Source organism: Schistocerca nitens, chromosome 9 (genome assembly GCF_023898315.1).
Source record: "Schistocerca nitens isolate TAMUIC-IGC-003100 chromosome 9, iqSchNite1.1, whole genome shotgun sequence".
Lineage (NCBI taxonomy): Eukaryota > Metazoa > Arthropoda > Insecta > Orthoptera > Acrididae > Schistocerca > Schistocerca nitens.
The window spans coordinates 11,891,693-11,911,297 of NC_064622.1; the positions used below are offsets into that span (position 1 = coordinate 11,891,693).

General features: G+C 41.8%; 1 protein-coding gene across 2 annotated transcripts in view; it reads right to left on the reverse strand.

Moving 5' to 3' along the window:
- LOC126203623 (neurogenic locus notch homolog protein 1-like) overlaps positions 1 to 19,605 on the reverse strand; it is a 167,148-nt gene that overhangs the window by 75,130 nt on the left and 72,413 nt on the right. For both annotated transcript variants that reach the window (XM_049937995.1, XM_049937996.1), the window contains exon 4: positions 7,039 to 7,209. In XM_049937995.1, coding sequence (XP_049793952.1) covers positions 7,039 to 7,209 — 171 coding nt within the window. The remainder of the gene's footprint in view (positions 1 to 7,038; positions 7,210 to 19,605) is intronic.

A 19,605-nucleotide genomic window follows, 5' to 3' on the forward strand; every position in this document is an offset into this window, starting at 1 on the left:
ATTGGGTTTCCATCTGAGCTCTTGATATTCATACAAGTGGTTGTCTTTTCTCCAAAGGTTTCTTTAATTTCCCTGTAGGCAGTATCTATCTTACCGCTACTGAGATAAGCCTCTACATCCTTACATTTGTCCTCTAGCCATCCTGCTTAGTCATTTTGCACTTCCTGCCAATCTCATTTTTGAGACGTTTGTATTCCTTTTTGCCTGCTTCATTTACTGCATTTTTATATTTTCTCCTTTCATCAATTAAATTCAATATTTCTTCTGTTACCCAAGGATTTCTACTAGCCCTTATCTTTTTACCTACTTGATGCTCTGCTGCTAAAATGACCAAACACCCATGGACATCACCAGCTTACATGGACCGAAGACATGCAAATGGCTTTCGCACATTCAGTTGACAGTTTGGTTTTGGCAGTGCCTTTAGCCCACCCAGTGCTGGGCGCACTCTTACATTCACTACTGATGCCAGTACGGTAGCAATAGGCACGATACTCCAACTCCAACAATGAGCAAGTGGAGCCGCTCTGGTTTTTCTACAAAAAGCTCTCAAAAGCCCAAACGCAGTACTCCGCATTTCACCGAGAACTTTTAGCAATCTACGAAGCTGTCCGCTATTTCAGAGAAGATATTGACGGGCGAGCGACTGCGATTTACAAAAGGCCATAAACTGATTGTGGACGTGATTCGACATCTGTTGACATGAGTTACTACGAGACAATTTAGATACTTGGACTATATTTCTCAATTTAAAATGGACATCTGCTACTTATGGGCAGGTCAATACTATATTGCTTCAACTGAACTACCTCCAAATGGCACAGGAACAGACATCAGATATGTCAATTACGGTGCTTGCTTCTGACCCAGCAACCAGTCTGAGGTTTGGACAATGTTAGCTACCAGAGACAGACGCAGTTCTACTTCACTTGGAAAACGACGGCCACTGGTTCCAGTGCCCTTTCACAAAGCCATTTTCCAGTCGTTGCAAAATCTCTCCCATCCAGTAATATGCCCCACAATGAAAGTCGGTCGTCAGACACAATCGCCACTAGGCCACTTCACAGTTCTGTGGGGATGATTTTATCACATTCCTTTGGACCTTGTTGGCCCTTTACTGGAATCTTCAGGATAAATGACTCAATGACTGATGGGGGTGAAACGAGTTGAGGTGACACCGATGACCGATATGATGGCAAAAGCCACAGCTACGACATTTGCGAAAACGTAGATCGCCCAGTTCAGCTGCCCACTCATGATAACAATGGAGGACAACAGTAGACATCTCATTGTTTGAAACATTACGCAACATGTGGGGCATCGACCTCTGGTGTATGACAGCGACCACCCACATAGTTACAGTCTCGTTGATAAGTGGCACAGAAATGAAAGCAGCACTCGTGTGTCACGGTGGTGAATGGGGGAAGTGCTCCCTCGGGTCTCGCTAGGGATGCATAACACTGCAAAAGAGGATTTACAGGTGTCGCTTGCCGAATTGCTATGTGGAGACATACTGCAACTACCGGAGGACCTTTTCAAGCCACTCACAGACAACGACCCACAACCATTACTGGAACTACTAAAACCAGTATGGAGAAGAATTCAGTGCATCACCACAGCCCCACACAACACTGCCTACTTTTGTATACAAGGCACCAGACACAACACAATCTGTCATTCTGTGTGACGAGACGACACGGTCTGACCTGCACTCGTGACTCCGTACGAGGGTCCATACTGAGTCATCGACTGCAGCGATAAAACTTTCCGAATCTAGGGCGATGGCAATCTGACAACGGTGGCTGTCAACCATTGTGGAGCCGGTATAGACCTTGGAAGATCTCTCCAGTGATTCTGCACCACTTTTATTGCCACCACAGACGTTGATGGAACTTGGAATGACCAGCATCACCCGTGCGACGGCCGATGGCAGTGGATGACAGAGCACCACCTCCCACCTCGGTGTACGGCCGACCACGACGCTTCCCGCAACACCTCACAGATTACAAATTCACGTGAGCGGCAGCAGTAACTCGCCTCCCACCGTGCTCTGCACTCCCCGGGCCGGGAGGGGGTGGGTTGGTCTTTGGGGACTCTGAACAATGACATCACTGATGGACAATGTACATGCCCTCTTCTGGGGCCACAATTAGTATACGCAATGTGCTTTCATATTTAATGGATGCTACATATTGTATTACGTGGAAATAAAATGCTGTGTACAGAATGCAGCGCTGTCAGTAATAATTCACTATCGTATTGCCTAGACCGTGAAAACTCACCAAAAACTTTTATTGCAAACCTGTTCAAATAAAACAAGAGTTTACAAGATGATAGAATTTATTGCTATGTCCTCTTTGGTTTCACAAAATTATCAAATTTTAAACAGAGCAGTAGATTGTTGTGGTCGCTAGTTTCCCGTGCATACCTCGCACTAGTGCCACGCAAGTCTAATTTCCTCGACTGTTCGAGCGAGATCGACACTGCATCGAATGCTTCAGCGTATCAGGAAATCTCTAGCTGTTGGGGCTTCAGTATCATTTGCTCATCCCACCCTTCCGAATTCTTAAAAATAAATCTGGCACAGATCTCAATAGCTGAAGCTTCATTAGAAAATGTAAAAATACCCCTATATCTATTTATTAAACTATGTAAAAATGACCCCCAACATGAACCATGGACCTTGCCGTTGGTGGGGAGGCTTGCGTGCCTCAGTGATACAGATAGCCGTACCGCAGGTACAACCACAACGGAGGGGTATCTGTTGAGAGGCCAGACAAACGTGTGGTTCCTGAAGAGGGGCAGCAGCCTTTTCAGTAGTTGCAAGGGCAACAGTCTGGATGATGGACTGATCTGGCCTTATAACAATAACCAAAATGGCCTTGCTATGCTGGTACTGTGAACGGCTGAAAGCCAGGGGAAACTACGGCCGTAATTTTTCCCGAGGGCATGCAGCTTTACTGTATGATTAAATGATGATGGCGTCCTCTTGGGTAAAATATTCCGGAGGTAAAATAGTCCCCCATTCGGATCTCCGGGTGGGGAATTCTCAAGAGGATGTCGTTATCAGGAGAAATAAAACTGGCGTTCTACGGATCGGAGCGTGGAATGTCAGGTCCCTTAATCGGGCAGGTAGGTTAGAAAATTTGAAAAGGGAAATGGATAAGTTAAAGTTAGATATAGTGGGAATTAGTGAAGTTCGGTGGCAGGAGGAACAAGACTTCTGGTCAGGTGACTACAGGGTTATAAACACAAAGTCAAATAGGGGTAATGCAGGAGTAGGTTTAATAATGAATAGGAAAATAGGAACACGGGTAAGCTACTACAAACAGCTTAGTGAACGCATTATTGTGGCCAAGATAGATACGAAGCCCACACCTACTACAGTAGTACAAGTTTATATGCCAACTAGCTCTGCAGATGACGAAGAAATTGAAGAAATGTATGATGAAATAAAAGAAATTATTCAGATAGTGAAGGGAGACGAAAATTTAATAGTCATGGGTGACTGGAATTCGAGTGTAGGAAAAGGGAGAGAAGGAAACGTAGTAGGTGAATATGGATTGGGGCTAAGAAATGAAAGAGGAAGCCGCCTGGTAGAATTTTGCACAGAGCACAACTTAATCATAGCTAACACTTGGTTTAAGAATCATGATAGAAGGTTGTATACATGGAAGAACCCTGGAGATACTAAAACGTATCAGATAGATTATATAATGGTACGACAGAGATTTAGGAACCAGGTTTTAAATTGTAAGACATTTCCAGGGGCAGATGTAGACTCTGACCACAATCTATTCGTTATGACCTGTAGATTAAAACTGAAGAAACTGCAAAAAGGTGGGAATTTAAGGAGATGGGACCTGGATAAACTGAAAGAACCAGAGGTTGTAGAGAGTTTCAGGGAGAGCATATGGGAACAATTGACAGGAATGGGGGAAAGAAATACAGTAGAAGAAGAATGGGTAGCTTTGAGGATGAAGTAGTGAAGGCAGCAGAGGATCAAGTAGGTAAAAAGACGAGGGCTAGTAGAAATCCTTGGGTAACAGAAGAAATATTGAATTTAATTGATGAAAGGAGAAAATATAAAAATGCAGTAAATGAAGCAGGCAAAAAGAAATGCAAACATCTCAAAAATGAGATCGACAGGAAGTGCAAAATGGCTAAGCAGGGATGGCTAGAGGGCAAATGTAAGGATGTAGAGGCTTATCTCACTAGGGGTAAGATAGATACTGCCTACAGGAAAATTAAAGAGACCTTTGGAGATAAGAGAACCACTTGTATGAACATCAAGAGCTCAGATGGAAACCCAGTTCTAAGCAAAGAATGGAAAGCAGAAAGGTGGAAGGAGTATATAGAGGGTCTATACAAGGGCGATGTACTTGAGGACAATATTATGGAAATGGAAGAGGATGTGGATGAAGATGAAATGGAAGATACGATACTGCGTGAAGAGTTTGACAGAGCACTGAAAGACCTGAGTAGAAACAAGGCCCCCGGAGTAGACAACATTCCATTGGAACTACTGACGGCCTTGGGAGAGCCAGTCCTGACAAAACTCTACCATCTGGTGAGCAAGATGTATGAAACAGGCGAAATACCCTCAGACTTCAAGAAGAATATAATAATTCCAATCCCAAAGAGAGCAGGTGTTGACAGATGTGAGAATTACCAAACAATCAGTTTAATAAGCCACAGCTGCAAAATACTAACACGAAATCTTTACAGACGAATGGAAAAACTAGTAGAAGCCGACCTCGGGGAAGATCAGTTTGGATTCCGTAGAAATACTGGAACACGTGAGGCAATACTGACCTTACGACTTATCTTAGAAGAAAGATTAAGGAAAGGGAAACCTACGTTTCTAGCATTTGTAGACTTAGAGAAAGCTTTTGAAAATGTTGACTGGAATACTCTCCTTCAAATTCTAAAGGTGGCAGGGGTAAAATACAGGGAGCGAAAGGCTATTTAAAATTTGTACAGAAACCAGATGGCAGTTATAAGAGTCGAGGGACATGAAAGGGAAGCAGTGGTTGGGAAGGGAGTAAGACTGGGTTGTAGCCTCCCCGATGTTATTCAATTTGTATATTGAGCAAGCAGTAAAGGAAACAAAAGAAAAATTTGGAGTAGGTATTAAAATCCATGGAGAAGAAATAAAAACTTTGAGGTTCGCCGATGACATTGTAATTCTGTCAGAGACAGCAAAGGACTTGGAAGAGCAGTTGAATGGAATGGATGGTATCTTGAAGGGAGGATATAAGATAAACATCAACAAAAGCAAAACGAGGATAATGGAATGTAGTCGAATTAAGTCGGGTGATGTTGAGGGTATTAGATTAGGAAATGAGACACTTAAAGTAGTAAAGGAGTTTTGCTATTTGGGGAGCAAAATAACTGATCATGGTCGAAGTAGAGAGGATATAAAATGTAGACTGGCAATGGCAAGGAAAGCGTTTCTGAAGAAGAGAAATTTGTTAACATCGAGTATAGATTTAAGTGTCAGGAAGTCATTTCTGAAAGTATTTGTATGGAGTGTAGCCATGTATGGAAGTGAAACATGGACGGTAAATAGTTTGGACAAGAAGAGAATAGAAGATTTCGAAATGTGGTGCTACAGAAGAATGCTGAAGATTAGATGGGTAGATCACATAACTAATGAGGAGGTACTGAATAGGATTGGGGAGAAGAGGAGTTTGTGGCACAACTTGACCAGAAGAAGGGATCGGTTGGTAGGACATGTTCTGAGGCATCAAGGGATCACCAATTTAGTATTGGAGGGCAGCGTGGAGGGTAAAAATCGTAGGGGGAGACCAAGAGATGAATACACTAAGCAGATTCAGAAGGATGTAGGTTGCAGTAGATACTGGGAGATGAAGAAGCTTGCACAGGATAGAGTAGCATGGAGAGCTGCATCAAACCAGTCTCAGGACTGAAGACCACATCAACAACAACATGTAAAAATGTTGATCTCAGCAAGCATAGATTGATATGTGAATATAAGATGACCCTGCAATTTTTGACTGATGTTTTTGGGAAAAAACTGGTCTTATAATAGGGTAAATATGGTACAAATTGACTTTTCCCATTATACGTGGTATGACATTGGCATGGTGGATGGGCTTACCTACCAGTGCCACAGCTGTTGAAGGTCAAACTTGTGCAGTCATGCACATTGCACAGCACAGTTGGTTTAATGTGGAACTCACACCGTAGCCATCGTATTGTGATTTATCGTCATTTGTAGCTGCTGACCCATTTATGTTATGATGCTTAGAGCATCATCTAATGGAAAAATTTATTTATTGTTTTCATAATGATTCCCCCTTCTTCAATATTCTGTTCATATTTGACATTATTCTGAGCAACGGTTGATTTTTTACAGCATTTTGAAACTGGAACTTTAATTATAATCACCCTGCAATATTAAGATTCACAGAATTCCATGGATCCATTGAATAGCTAACAAAACACACTAACTGCTGTCATTTCGTGATTTAATGATTACCTAAATATGGCAAGTGAATGTATTAATGGCAGCATCAGTGAGCATTTCTTTTAAAGATCAATTTGTGAGTTTTAAGTGTGATATTATTACCACGATGGACACCATTTGATAACATATTACTTAATCAGAAAGGTTAGGCAAAAATGTCAGTAACAAAACAGGTCAGTAATTATTTACAATGGATATAAAAAATTTCTTTTAAAATGGTTTAATACTGGAATATGTTACCCTCTCTTGCCAAGTATTGTGAATTAATGACTAATTACAAATTTCAGAAATATGTTGTTTATTAGCTGAGTACAGCATTTTTGTATTTTATTTAAAATGCTGTGTACTCCAAATGAACTTTTATTTTCAAGATATTTTACAAATTTATCAACTTCAGAAGGGAAACTGAGGTGGCAGGTGACCAAATCTATTGAAGCTGCTTCCCCATATTTCCTGTACAGATGTGTACTATGAACTGAGAGTGTGTCCTCTATCCCTCTCACACTAATCTCATTCACTCAACCACTCACACAAGAAGTGCTCACCTGGATCATTGCGGCAATGCACGAAAGGGTCGCCAGAGTATCCGGCAGGGCAAGAGCATATGGGGACACGATTCCGTGCCTCGCATTTTGCATTTATTCCACAGGTTCCATCACACACATCTCTGCACTGAGAACTAATGCAAGTCTTGTGGCTCGGACAATCTTCACTGACTGTCAACAGACAAAAGTGGGGAAAGAAATTATTGACTCACAAAAAGTGTAATAAAATACTTATTCAAAATCTCGAGGCATCACAGCTTCAACATTTAACAGCTTCTGTATCAGCATATGTATTAGAAGAACACAAAATTTGTCTAATTAAGCATAATTCTTGTAAAATGTAACCCACCAATCCAGTATTATTTCATAAACAGGGATGAAATGAACACTTTTTCAAGAGTGAAAGTGCTTATTTGATGTATGATAAATATGAAAGCATAATCTCTGTTTATATTATCCACATTTATAACAACATGGTTTTTATATCAGACAAACTAATTACTCAACAGCCACAGAAGTACATATATGAGGAGTGAGGTATGTGATGTGCAGTCATCCTAGCACTACACTTCACTTAGACAAAAATGCCTGTAGAGACGTGTCAGCTAACAAACAAAGAACTGACACTGTACTCAACTGTCTTCAGCTTACTGACAAATATTAACAAAATATGAGAATCTCTGAGGGATTCTGACAGCAGGAGACAAGTGTCGGCAGGCTGGAGGCAGCAGGCAGGCTCCGCGAGGGGCGGGAAGGTGGAGAGTAGCGGCACAGTGGGAGAGAGCCCACCTTACTACAGAATCATTCCTAACGTGTGATGTATATACATAATCTTTGAGTATGTGAGAATAATCAATCCGGCAACCATCTGTAATAATATGTGTTACTTCTTGTACGTTTGTGTTGCTACAATTTGATGTATGTTATTTCTGTGGTGTGTAAGGTTTAGCCACATAACTGGTGACTCTGACAACGAATAAAATGGTATAAGTATGGCCATTTTATTTTGTGGACAGTTAAATATGGAATCACGACAATGGAAGACACTCACAAGGTTGCAGAAATGTGCAACAAAATCCAGGTTTTGGAGGTCTCAGTGGTGATGCTTCTGCTATACCACCACATACGGGCCACAGGAGGTCTTAAGCCTCCAGTTACAGAGAGGCCAACAGCTGCTCCACGTACAGCTATTCACTTCCAACACACCAGCAACCTACACCGACAACAGAAACTCACTCCTGGCTGGCCAAACGACACGCGCTCGCTGCAGCACCGTGTGAATTTGTGGCACTGGCTGTTTGCGCTCTTTCGACCCCCAGTGCCATTTGCACCTCTGAGAACTGCGGGTGGTTGTACCTACCGCTGCACCTGTCTCCAAAAATCACTCTCCGTTCGCAGTTCCGATACAACTCGGCACAGTACTTACAACTTGGGGGATTCCCTGGACTCGCTACTGGCCTTATCTCTCGGATTACTATTACTTGAATTCTGTGTATATTTCCTATGTAAGTCTTGTGCATTGTCAGTACAAAAAAATGTTAACTGTTGCAAGTCATCTGATTCTTGTATAGCAATGACTAAAGTTTCCCTTCCTGAAATGCACAAAGTGAACACAGTATGTCGTAATGAGCTGAACGCTAAAACGGTGCAAAACAATACGTCAAACCTATATGACAGACTACACGCCACCTCGCATTTGATCTTTCTGCTACACTGGGTTCTGACATTAAGACACATTTGAAAATGTTGATCATTCAGGTCTTTTTTTTCACATGATAATTGCACTCGGGAGCAATGTAATGTCCGTCCATCAACTGAAGTGGTTCTTCCATGCCATTTTTGCAGTTAAGGGCCCTGCCGTCTGTGCCCAACCGACCACAGACTCACTTCGCTCTGACGGAATATATTATCGCACACTGACAAGTTTCTGACGCCTGCAAACAACAGGTGACAACACGGGTGCGGGACATTATTGCGGACCTGCCAGATCGCCGAGCTTATCACACTTTTAAAGCCAAATTACCTGTTGACCATGACAAATTGCATGACTGAAGGCTCAGACAACTGCTTGACTGAGAAAACAAGGGTGAAAAAACCACTTCAGAGTTTTGACAGCATCAACAATGTATAATAGGCACAGCTACAATTTCAGATGACTCGCTGTCGTATGCAGTGTTCGGTAGCAGCAGGTGTGTCACGGATGCGAGTAACAAAGAGAGTGACCGACAGAGAAGACGCCGAGAGTGGCCACTAGAATATACGTGGTACTGGAGTCGCCAGTGACAACACCGTGATATCATCGCAGATGAAACACCGGGCACGTCCACTTGACAGATGCCAGACTCGCCCGAAGAGGCGAGACTGGACTGGGCCACCATCGTGCCCCGGCACCCACCCTGATTTTCTGCAGAGCTCCAGAGTCGACTTGCCACAGCAGTTGTGACGACGTTCCCTGCTTTATTTCTTTCTTTGTTGTCCTCGGTGTCAACATACTGCGTTGCTGCACTGGTTGAAAAATGGATTCTGGAAGTAGAACATTGACTACTTTAAATGATGTAGCTGACAGGTGCACATTTGCGTTTCACAGTACTTAACTAACACTGTTCACAACCCCCCAATAATACACAGTGATACGGCCAGTGCACTACTGTTTAACTTTCAATACGCCTCATTCATAGGTTGCAGGCAAACATCCACATACTGCTACAATAGTTTACTGTTGTACATCTCATCATCATCATCTCAGCCTTTTCCCACGTCATGTGGGGTCGGCGTTGCATTGCTGGACCCTTCTCTTCCATAAATGCCTATCCACTGCTTCTTCTCTGGGCCATCGTTTCTCCCAAAGATCCCCTGCTGCCTTGTCTTTCCATCTCAGTTTCGATCTTCCTCTTCTCCTTGATCCTTCCTTCAATTTCTAGGTCTTCAACTCTTCTCCCCACGCAGTGCTCCCCTCTTCTCTGCACATGTCCATACCAACTTAGCTTATTTTCTTGAACCTTCTTCCCTATGGACCCCATGTTCACTGTTCCCCTGATGTACTCATTCCTTAGTCTATTCTTTCCTGTCACCCCACTCACCCATCTTAACATTCTCATTTCTGCCACTTCAATCTTTATCTCTTCAGCTTTTGTAATTGGCCAAGTTTCTGCACTATACAGCACCACAGGCCTCACCACACACTTGTAAAGCTTTCCTTTCATCCTGCAATTAACCTTCTTATTAGACAGTACTCCGTTCAGTTTCTTCCAGTTCATCCATCCACTATTTATAATGTGCTGTATTTCAGCCTCCAGTACTTTGCATGTAAGAGCCTAGGTATTTAAATTTCTTGACCAGTGTCGGTTGTTCTCCTTGCAGGTTAATATATAGATCTTTGGCATCCTTTGTACACTTATACTCTGTTTTCACCCTTCTAATTCTCATTCCCCTTTCCTCTAGAGCTTTTCTCCACTGTTCAAGCTTGGCCTGAAGTGTCTCCCGGGTGGGTTCACAGATTACAACATCATCGGCAAACATCATGCTCCGAGGTGCCTCTTTTTTCACATCTTTGACTAGTACATCCATGACAAGGTCAAAGAGATATGGGCTGAGAGCAGATCCCTGATGTAGTCCTACTCTCGCTGTAAATGCCTTTGTTGCACCTGCACTGCTCCTGACTCCTGTCATTGCACCTTCATACATATCTCCTATCAGCCTGATATATTTTTCTGGCAGGCAACAGTTTACTGTTATACATCTATGAGCAGTAAAAACCTAACCACAAAGAGTTCACAGTTCTTGAAGAAAAGAAAGTTACATTTGGAGCAGACGCTGTCATTGTTTTAACACATGGCCTATTGGTGTAACACTTATTTCACTGTTAAGTTGAAGCATTGTTGTTCTAGCCAACACAGGTTTCTCATCTCAAACTCAGCCGTAGACTGACTGTCTCTGGACTAAACATCGGCTCCTTACATATCCTCACAATAATAGGTGCTGAAACTACACATTGTTTGAAGTTAAATTTATAGAAATTACAATTAAAACTTAACTCATTAAATTAACTGAATACATCAAAAAATTGATTCTTTTTAACAGTTTCTTCTACTACGAGGGTTAAGCCGAATTATTTGTTAAAAATCACGAAATTAACATATATAGTTACGCAAACAACACTTCTGACAAAATTGTTAATTACTTTGGAATTAATGAAGGGATGGCTTTGCTAACACTTTTTCGAATAGAGTCAAATAGATACTTTAAGATTACAAGCATTTTGTCTTCCAAATGTTTACAATTAGTACATAATTTATATTTGTTTATACGTCAACAACAGAATATAAGTTATGAAACAATAACTGGTTTCACACTATAACAAAAGATACTAACTAGAAATAGTCGAAATAAATTAGAAAATCAATTACATACATAAAACTAAGCACAAAATTAGATCTGGTGTTATACTCTTTAAACTAAGGGCCAACCTTCCTCTTTTATGAAAATGCAGGTTATACTCAGCATATGTTAATGGTAATTAGTCAGATATGAAAAAATGAATTTTAAGGAGGCAGATGGCAAAACAAGAGGGGAAGTAAAATTATCCCAGCTTGCTTTGTCACACAGTGCTGCTGACCGGGAAGATTCAAATGTGGCAGCACCGGGGAGGACTCGGCGAGCAGCTGCAGTCCTGACATACTGCAGCGCTCCACCGCCAAGATTACCAACGACAAAATTATTAATGTTTGCTCGTACCGCAAGCATTTTGGTTGATGAAGATCGAAATGCACTGTGCACCTACCAAAACGGCAGTCACAATGTCTATTAAGCACGACAGATCACAAGCCGGACAAAAAGCACCGTAAGGCACGGATGCAAAATAATGACGAGTGGAACAGTGTCACTTGGCAGTAAATGTACCAAACTGTGACAGCTGTTACATCCACAGAAACAGTACAATGTCTACTCAAGTTCCAAACAAACTACAGCTGCTAGCACACCCCACTGCATCACAGAGGTTGTACGTATGACCTTTCCGGTTGACACCAGCTCAAATACTGACACACTCCCAGCACAGTGCACACCTGACAATAAACTGGATGACTGTTTGTGTCTGAAAGTAGGGAATGACTCGACAATTGCCACTATCGACACCCTTACATTTGTAGTCGTCGATGACACCGAGCCTATATTGTGTACCGACTTCTTCATTCGTTATGCATTAGTGGCAGATTTGAGGAAACTGGAACTACAGAACACAGTTGATGGCAGCACAGTAACTGCCATTCGGGAAAGCTCCACCTACGGCACGGTACAGAAGATAGGTAACACCAAAGCCTATGAAACCCACACGAGAAGTCATTGACCGATCCCCTGATACCAGCACAGCATAGTGGCATCAGAATCAACACTGTGCACCATACACGTACTACTTTCGGCCAACCCATTTCACAGTGTACCCAAATAACTGTCCCAGAGTGTCAAACAGAAAAAAAGCCGTGTTTGAAGAAATGCTCCAAACTGGGATAATCTGTTTTTCTGACAGCACACTGTCTTAATGTCTGCATCTTGTTCACAAAGAAAGACAGTTTGTGGCAGCCTTGTGCTGATTACCACACTTTTAAACAACACGACAATCCCAAACAGGTACTCTATACTAGACATTCAAGATTTTACATGTGCATTAGTCGGCACAAAAGTTTCCAGTGTCAGAAAGTGCTGTAAAGTGTACAATCGACCGCCGGTGGCACCTTCTGGCATTGTGAAGGTAGTGGTAGTTAATGCCCTTTGCCCTACTGGAATTTTTACCTATGGCACTTGGTCTATAAAATGTCAAAAAGTGTTAAAGGAGCTTCTGTCTTATTTTGGGTGCTTCAATGGTATTTTAGTGTTTTGACTAAACACAAATGACATCTGCAGGAAGTGCGTCAGTGGTTGCACACCTACGGCACATTACCAAATGGAAAGGCCAAGGGCCAGCTGTCCATCGAGTGGACCCTGGAGACAGAAAACATTTTCCACAATCTACGGGTGTGCCTGACTAGAGCAGTTGTCTCATCAACCCAGTGGCATCTGTGTCCCAGAAACAGTCGTAGATGTCCGCCGAGCAACAACAGGTGCAGCCCACACCGACTGACACTGGCAAATGTTAAATTTTTATTCATTGTTGCTGCCAGCACAGCAGTGGTTGAGTGGGAGATCATTCCAAAGTCTGGTATGCATGAAAGACTTTTCGAGGGGCCGATCGTAGGGCCTGCCTGTTTCGTTTGACGAACAGGTTTTTGGCATTATCTGTGGCTGATGAAGTCTCTGAGCCGGATGCAGTCATCCACACTGTTCCAGAGGAAGCTTCTTGGCCTGCAAGGTCTGGGCATTCACAGAGGGTGGGTTTGCTGGTAGTTCGGAGCTCCAACATTAGGCACATGATGGGGCCCCTTAGGAACATGGCTGCCAAGGAGGGGAAGGTAGCCAGTGTTCATGCATGGGGGGAGGGGGTCATTCGGATGTGGAAAGATAGTTTCTGGATGCCATTAAGAGTACAGGGTGCAGCCAACTGCAGGTGATGGCCCATGGGCCCATGTCGGTACCAATGAAGTGTGTTGCTTTGGATTGGAGGAGATTCTCTCTGGTTTCGGGCTGTTAGCGGAAATGGTAAAGACTGCCAGTCTTGCTTGCGACATTAGGGCGGAGCTCACCATCTGCAGCATTGTCGACAGAACTGATTGTGGTCCTTTGATGCAGGGCCAAACGAAGGGTCTGAATCAGAGGCTCAGGCAGTTCTGTGACCGTGTAGGCTGCAGATTCCTTGACTTACATCATTGGGTGGTGGGTTTACGGGTTCCACTTAATAGGTTAGGAGTCCACAACACTCACTAAGTGGTTACATGGGTAGTGGGGGCTGTGTGTAAGGGATGGGGCGACTTTTCAGGTTAGAGCATCTCAGGAAACCACCGAAATGGTGTCCATCTAAAAGGGGGCAGGTAAAACACAGTAAGGTAGTTGTAGAAATGATTGGTATTGTAGTTGTAAATTGTCATAGCTGTGTTGAAAAAGAACCAGAGCTCCAAGCCCTAATAGAAAGCACTGAAACTCAGCAAGTTCTAGGTACAGAAAGCTAGCTAAAGCCGGAAATAAGTTCAGCTGAAATGTTTTCAAACGACCTAACAGTGTTCAGAAAGGATAGGCTAAATATAGTTGGTGGTGGAGTATTTATTGCTATCAGAAGTAGTTTGCCGTGTAGTGAAATTGAAGTAGGTAGTATGGGTAGAGGTTATACTTGACAATCAGACTAAACTATTAATTGGATCATTTTACTGACCCCCTGACTCTGAAGATATAGTTGCTGAACAGTTCAAAGAAAGCTTGAGTCTCATTTCAAATAGGTAGCCCACTCATACTATTATAGTCGGTGGTGAATTCAATCTACCCTTGATACGCTGGAAAAAATTATACGTTTAAAGCTGGTGGCAGGCATAAAACATCACCTGAAATTGTACTGAATGCTTTCTCAGAAAATTATTTCGAACAATTAGTTCATGAGCCCACTCAAAGCGTAAACATACTGGACCTCTTAGCAACAAATAATCCTGGACAAACAGGGAGTATCATGACGGTTACAGGGATAAGCAACCACAAGACAGTTGCTGCTAGGCTGAATACTGTAATACCTACAAACCATCAAAAAGAAATGCAAAGTACATCTATTTAAAATAGCGGATAAAAATGCTCTTAAAGCATTTTTAAGAGACAGTCTCCACTCCTTCCTTTCTGATTATGTAAGGTTAGAAAAGATGTGGAATGATTTCAAAGAGATAGTATCGACAACAATTGAAAGATACATAGCATATACATTAATAAGTGATGGTACTGATCCCCCATGGTACACAAAATGGGTCAGATCACTGTTGCAGAAGCAACGAAAAAAGCATGCCAAATTTAAAAGAACACGAAATCCCCAAGATTGGCGAAGTTTTGCCGAAGTTCAAAATATAGAAGTAGATATTACCATGAAGAAAATGATTTATTGACACATAGTCAGCACAGATTCAGAAAACATTCTTGTGAAACACATCTAGCTCTTTATACTCATGAAGTAATGAGTGCTAACAATAGGGGATGTCAAATTGATTCCATATTTTTAGATTTCGAGAAGGCTTTCGACACCATTCCTCACAAGCATCTTCTAAGCAAACTGCGTGCCTAAGGAATATCACCTCAGCTGTGTGACTGGATTGGTGATTTCCTGTCAGAAAGGTCACAGTTCATAGTAATAGATGGAAAGTCATACACTAAAAAAGAAGTAATATCCAGCGCCCCCCAGGGAAGTGTTATAGACCCTCTATTGTTCCTGATCTATGTTAAAGATGTAGGAGACAATCTGAGTAGCCCTATTAGATTATTTGCAGATTACGCTGTCATTTACTGTCTTGTAAAGTCATCAGATGACCAAAGCAAATAGCAAAATGATTTAGATAAGATATCTGTATGGTGGGAAAAGTGGAAATTGACCCTGGATAAAGAAAAGTGTGAAGTTATTCGCATGAGTACTAAAAGAAATCCGCTAAATTTCGATTATGCGATAAGTCACACAAATCTTACAGCTGTAAATTCAACTAAATACATAGGGATTACAATTACAAATAATCTACATAGATAATGTTGTGGGTAGAGCAAACCACAGACTGTGATTCATTGGCAGAACACTTAGAAGGTGCAACAGGTTTACTAAACAGACTGCTTGCACCATGCTTGCCACCCTATTCTGGAGTATTGCTGTGCGGTGTGGGATCCACGCCAGTTGGGACTGATGGATGACATCGAAAAAGTTCAATGAAGGGCGACTCGTTTTGTACTATTGCGAAATAGGGGAGATAGTGCCACAGACACGATATGTAAATTGGAGTGGCAATCATTAAAACAAAGGCCTTTTTCATTGCCAAGGGATCATCTCATGAAATTTCAATAACCAGTTTTCTCCTCCGATTGCGAAAAAATTCTGTTGACACCCACCTACATAGGGAGGAATGATCATCACGATAATAAGAGAAATCAGGGCTCAAAAATTTAAGTGCTCATTTTTCCCGCACGCCGTTCATGAGTGGAACAGCAGAGAGACAGCTTGAAGGTGGTTCATTGACCCTCTGCCAGGCACTTTATTGTGAATAGCAGAGTAATCACGTAGATGTAGGTGTAGATGTATGTATGACAGAAATGCTTGCAATTATTAAAGGTTGGACATTTCTGCCCATAAACTTAGTCTCCCCTTGCAACAATTTACACTGACAACAGACTAATAGTAACCTCTTTCCGGAATATCAGTGACAAGTTGGTGGTTGGAGTCATGACAACTTATCTTCAGAAAAGGCCAATTTTTACTTATCTGCCTCACTACTGCCATCTAATAAATGATACAACACTGTAACTCTTTATCTTCAACTGTTCTGGAGATAGTATATGGCATACCTACAAGTTAACTTTAGTCCACATATACATCTTCATCTACACTCTGCACACCACCGTGAGGTGCCTCCAGAAAGTACATCCCACTGTACCAGTTATTAGGGTTTCTTACCATTCCATTCCCGTATGGGGCATGGGAAGAAGGATTGTTTGAATGCATTTGTGTGTGCAGTAATTATTCTGATCTTATCTTCACAATCCCTATGTGAGCAATATGTAGGGAATTCTAGTATATTTGTAGGGTCATTATTGAAAGCCATTTCTTGGAACTTTGTTAATAGACTTTCTCAGAATAGTTTATGTCAACCTTCAAGAGTCTTCCAGTTCAGTTCCTTCAGTATCTCTGTGACACTCACCCACGGATCAAACAAACCTGTGAACATTTGTGCTGCCCTTCTCTGTTTATGTTCAACATCCCTCTTTAGTCCCATATGGTACAGGCCCCACACACTTGAGCAATATTCTAGAACTGGTCACACGAGTTATTTGTAAGCAATCTCCTTTGTGGACTGACTGCACTTCCCCAGTATTCTACCAATAAACTGAAGTCTACCCACCTGCTTTACCCATGGCTGAGCCACTCCATTTCATATCCCTACAAAGTGCTACATCCAGGTATTTGTATGAGTTTGCTGATTTCAACAGTGACTCATTGATATTATAGTCACATGTTACTACATTTTTTCGTTTTGTGAAGTGCACAATATTACATTTCGGAACATTTAAAGCAAGTTGCCAGTCATCAAGCCACTTTGAAATCTTATCAAGATCTAAGTACTTATCCAACTTCTTTCAGATAGTGCTTCAGCAGCGAAAAGTATGAACTTGCTATTAATATAATCTTGCAAGATCATTGACATACAATATGAACAGCTAGGGCACTTCTCTGGGAAACACCCACTGTTACTTCTTCATTTGACGATGACTCTTGATCCAAGATAACCACTGTGTCCTCCCTACTAAAGACGTCCTCAATCCAGTCACAAATTTCACTTGATATCCCATATGATCATACTTTTGACAATAAGTAAATAAGTGTGGTCCTGAGTCAAATTTTTTTTTTTCAGAAATCAAGAAATATTGCATCTACCTGACTGCCTTGATACATAGCTTTCAGTATGTCATGTGAGAAAAGTTCAAGATGGAGAGATACATAGAAAAACCAAATGGAATATTATCCCTCCAAAGGCATATATATACCTAGACAATCAGTTAAACAAAAAGACTGCTCAAAATGAGTAAGGCAATGTATTTTTAATTTCAAAGAGGCTGACAAAATAAAAATTCATGAAGAATTATGAAATTTAGGCAATACAGACAGACAGCGTCTATATATCAAAACACTTTTAGAAAAGATGGAAAAGGCAAGTAATAGACTTCTACAGGCTCATGCAGGAGAAAATTCACAAATAAGTACTTTTTAAACATAGATGGTCAGAGATTTCAGGTTTATCAGTCCTTTCTTGCACATGTTTCATTTGACTGCATCATTCATAAGTCAGGTTCTGTTACAAAGGAAAGAGTACAACATCATTTCTAAGAGATAAAGTGGGTAGCACAAACTGAAACGGCTAAATCAGATTTTGCCAAAGAAAAAATTAGATCTTAGCTTTTCATAACTCCCTTCACATAATGCTAAGAAGAATTAAGAGAAAGAACACTGGCCACACGAATTAAGTCCTCAAAAAATCAGCCTTATGTATGCGAAAGCTGGAAATAATGAGAACATCTCTCCTGGAAAGGAATATTATTATTGAAACATATTTAATGCAGAATTTATCCAGTCCTTCCATGTACTTAAAATGTTTTATGTGTGAAATACTCTGTTTTCTCTTGAGAATGCCACAGAGAAAGAAATTCGCCATTTGGGTCAAGATGCTAACATAGATCAGGATAGTTTAGCAAACGCTACAAGAGACAGCATCAAGCTGGAAGCTACATCAAGATAAACACATTTAGCTGAATTTAATATGGATGCTGTCTACTACAAGCCAAAGACAAATGCTAATGCATTGTTTTATTGATGGAGAGTCGTTGTGTACAACTTAACTGTGCACAATAAAACTTCAAGAGAAGCCGCATGCTACAAGTGGCGTGAAAGTACGAGGGCGGTTCCATAAGTACCCAACTCAACAAATAAATCACAAAAATTTTGGAGAAAAATGTATTTATTTTTCAACATTATCTCCTTTCAGCTCTATACACTTTTCCCAGCAATGTTCAGTAAGAAACTTCCTGGCAGATTAAAACTGTGTGCCCGACCGAGACTCGAACACGGAACCTTTGCCTTTCGCGGGCAAGTGCTCTACCATCTGAGCTACCGAAGCACGACTCACGCCCGGTACTCACAGCTTTACTTCTGCCAGTATCTCGTCTCCTACCTTCCAAACTTTACAGAAGCTGTCCTGCAGGCTGTGGCTAAGCCATGTCTCCGCAATATCCTTTCTTTCAGGAGTGCTAGTTCTGCAAGGTTCGCAGGAGAACTTCTGTAAAGTTTGGAAGGTAGGAGACGAGATACTGGCAGAAGTAAAGCTGTGAGTACCGGGCGTGAGTCGTGCTTCGGTAGCTCAGATGGTAGAGCACTTGCCCGTGAAAGGCAAAGGTCCCGTGTTCGAGTCTCAGTCGGGCACACAGTTTTAATCTGCCACAAAGTTTCATATCAGCGCACACTCCGCTGCCGAGTGAAAATCTCATTCTGAAAACATCCCCCAGACTGTGGCTAAGCCATGTCTCCGCAATATCCTTTCTTTCAGGAGTGCTAGTTCTGCAAGGTTCGCAGGAGAACTTCTGTAAAGTTTGGAAGGTAGGAGACGAGATACTGGCAGAAGTAAAGCTGTGAGTACCGGGCGTGAGTCGTGCTTCGGTAGCTCAGATGGTAGAGCACTTGCCCGCGAAAGGCAAAGGTCCCGTGTTCGAGTCTCAGTCGGGCACACAGTTTTAATCTGCCAGGAAGTTTCATATCAGTGCACACTCCGCTGCAGAGTGAAAATCTCATTCCGGAAATGTTCAGTAAGTTTCATACCCTTTTTATAATGAGAACTGTCTAATTCCTCATAATATCCATTAACTGCCGACATCACGTCTTCATTTGTTGAAAATATTCGACCGCTGAGCCAGTTTTTCAAGTTT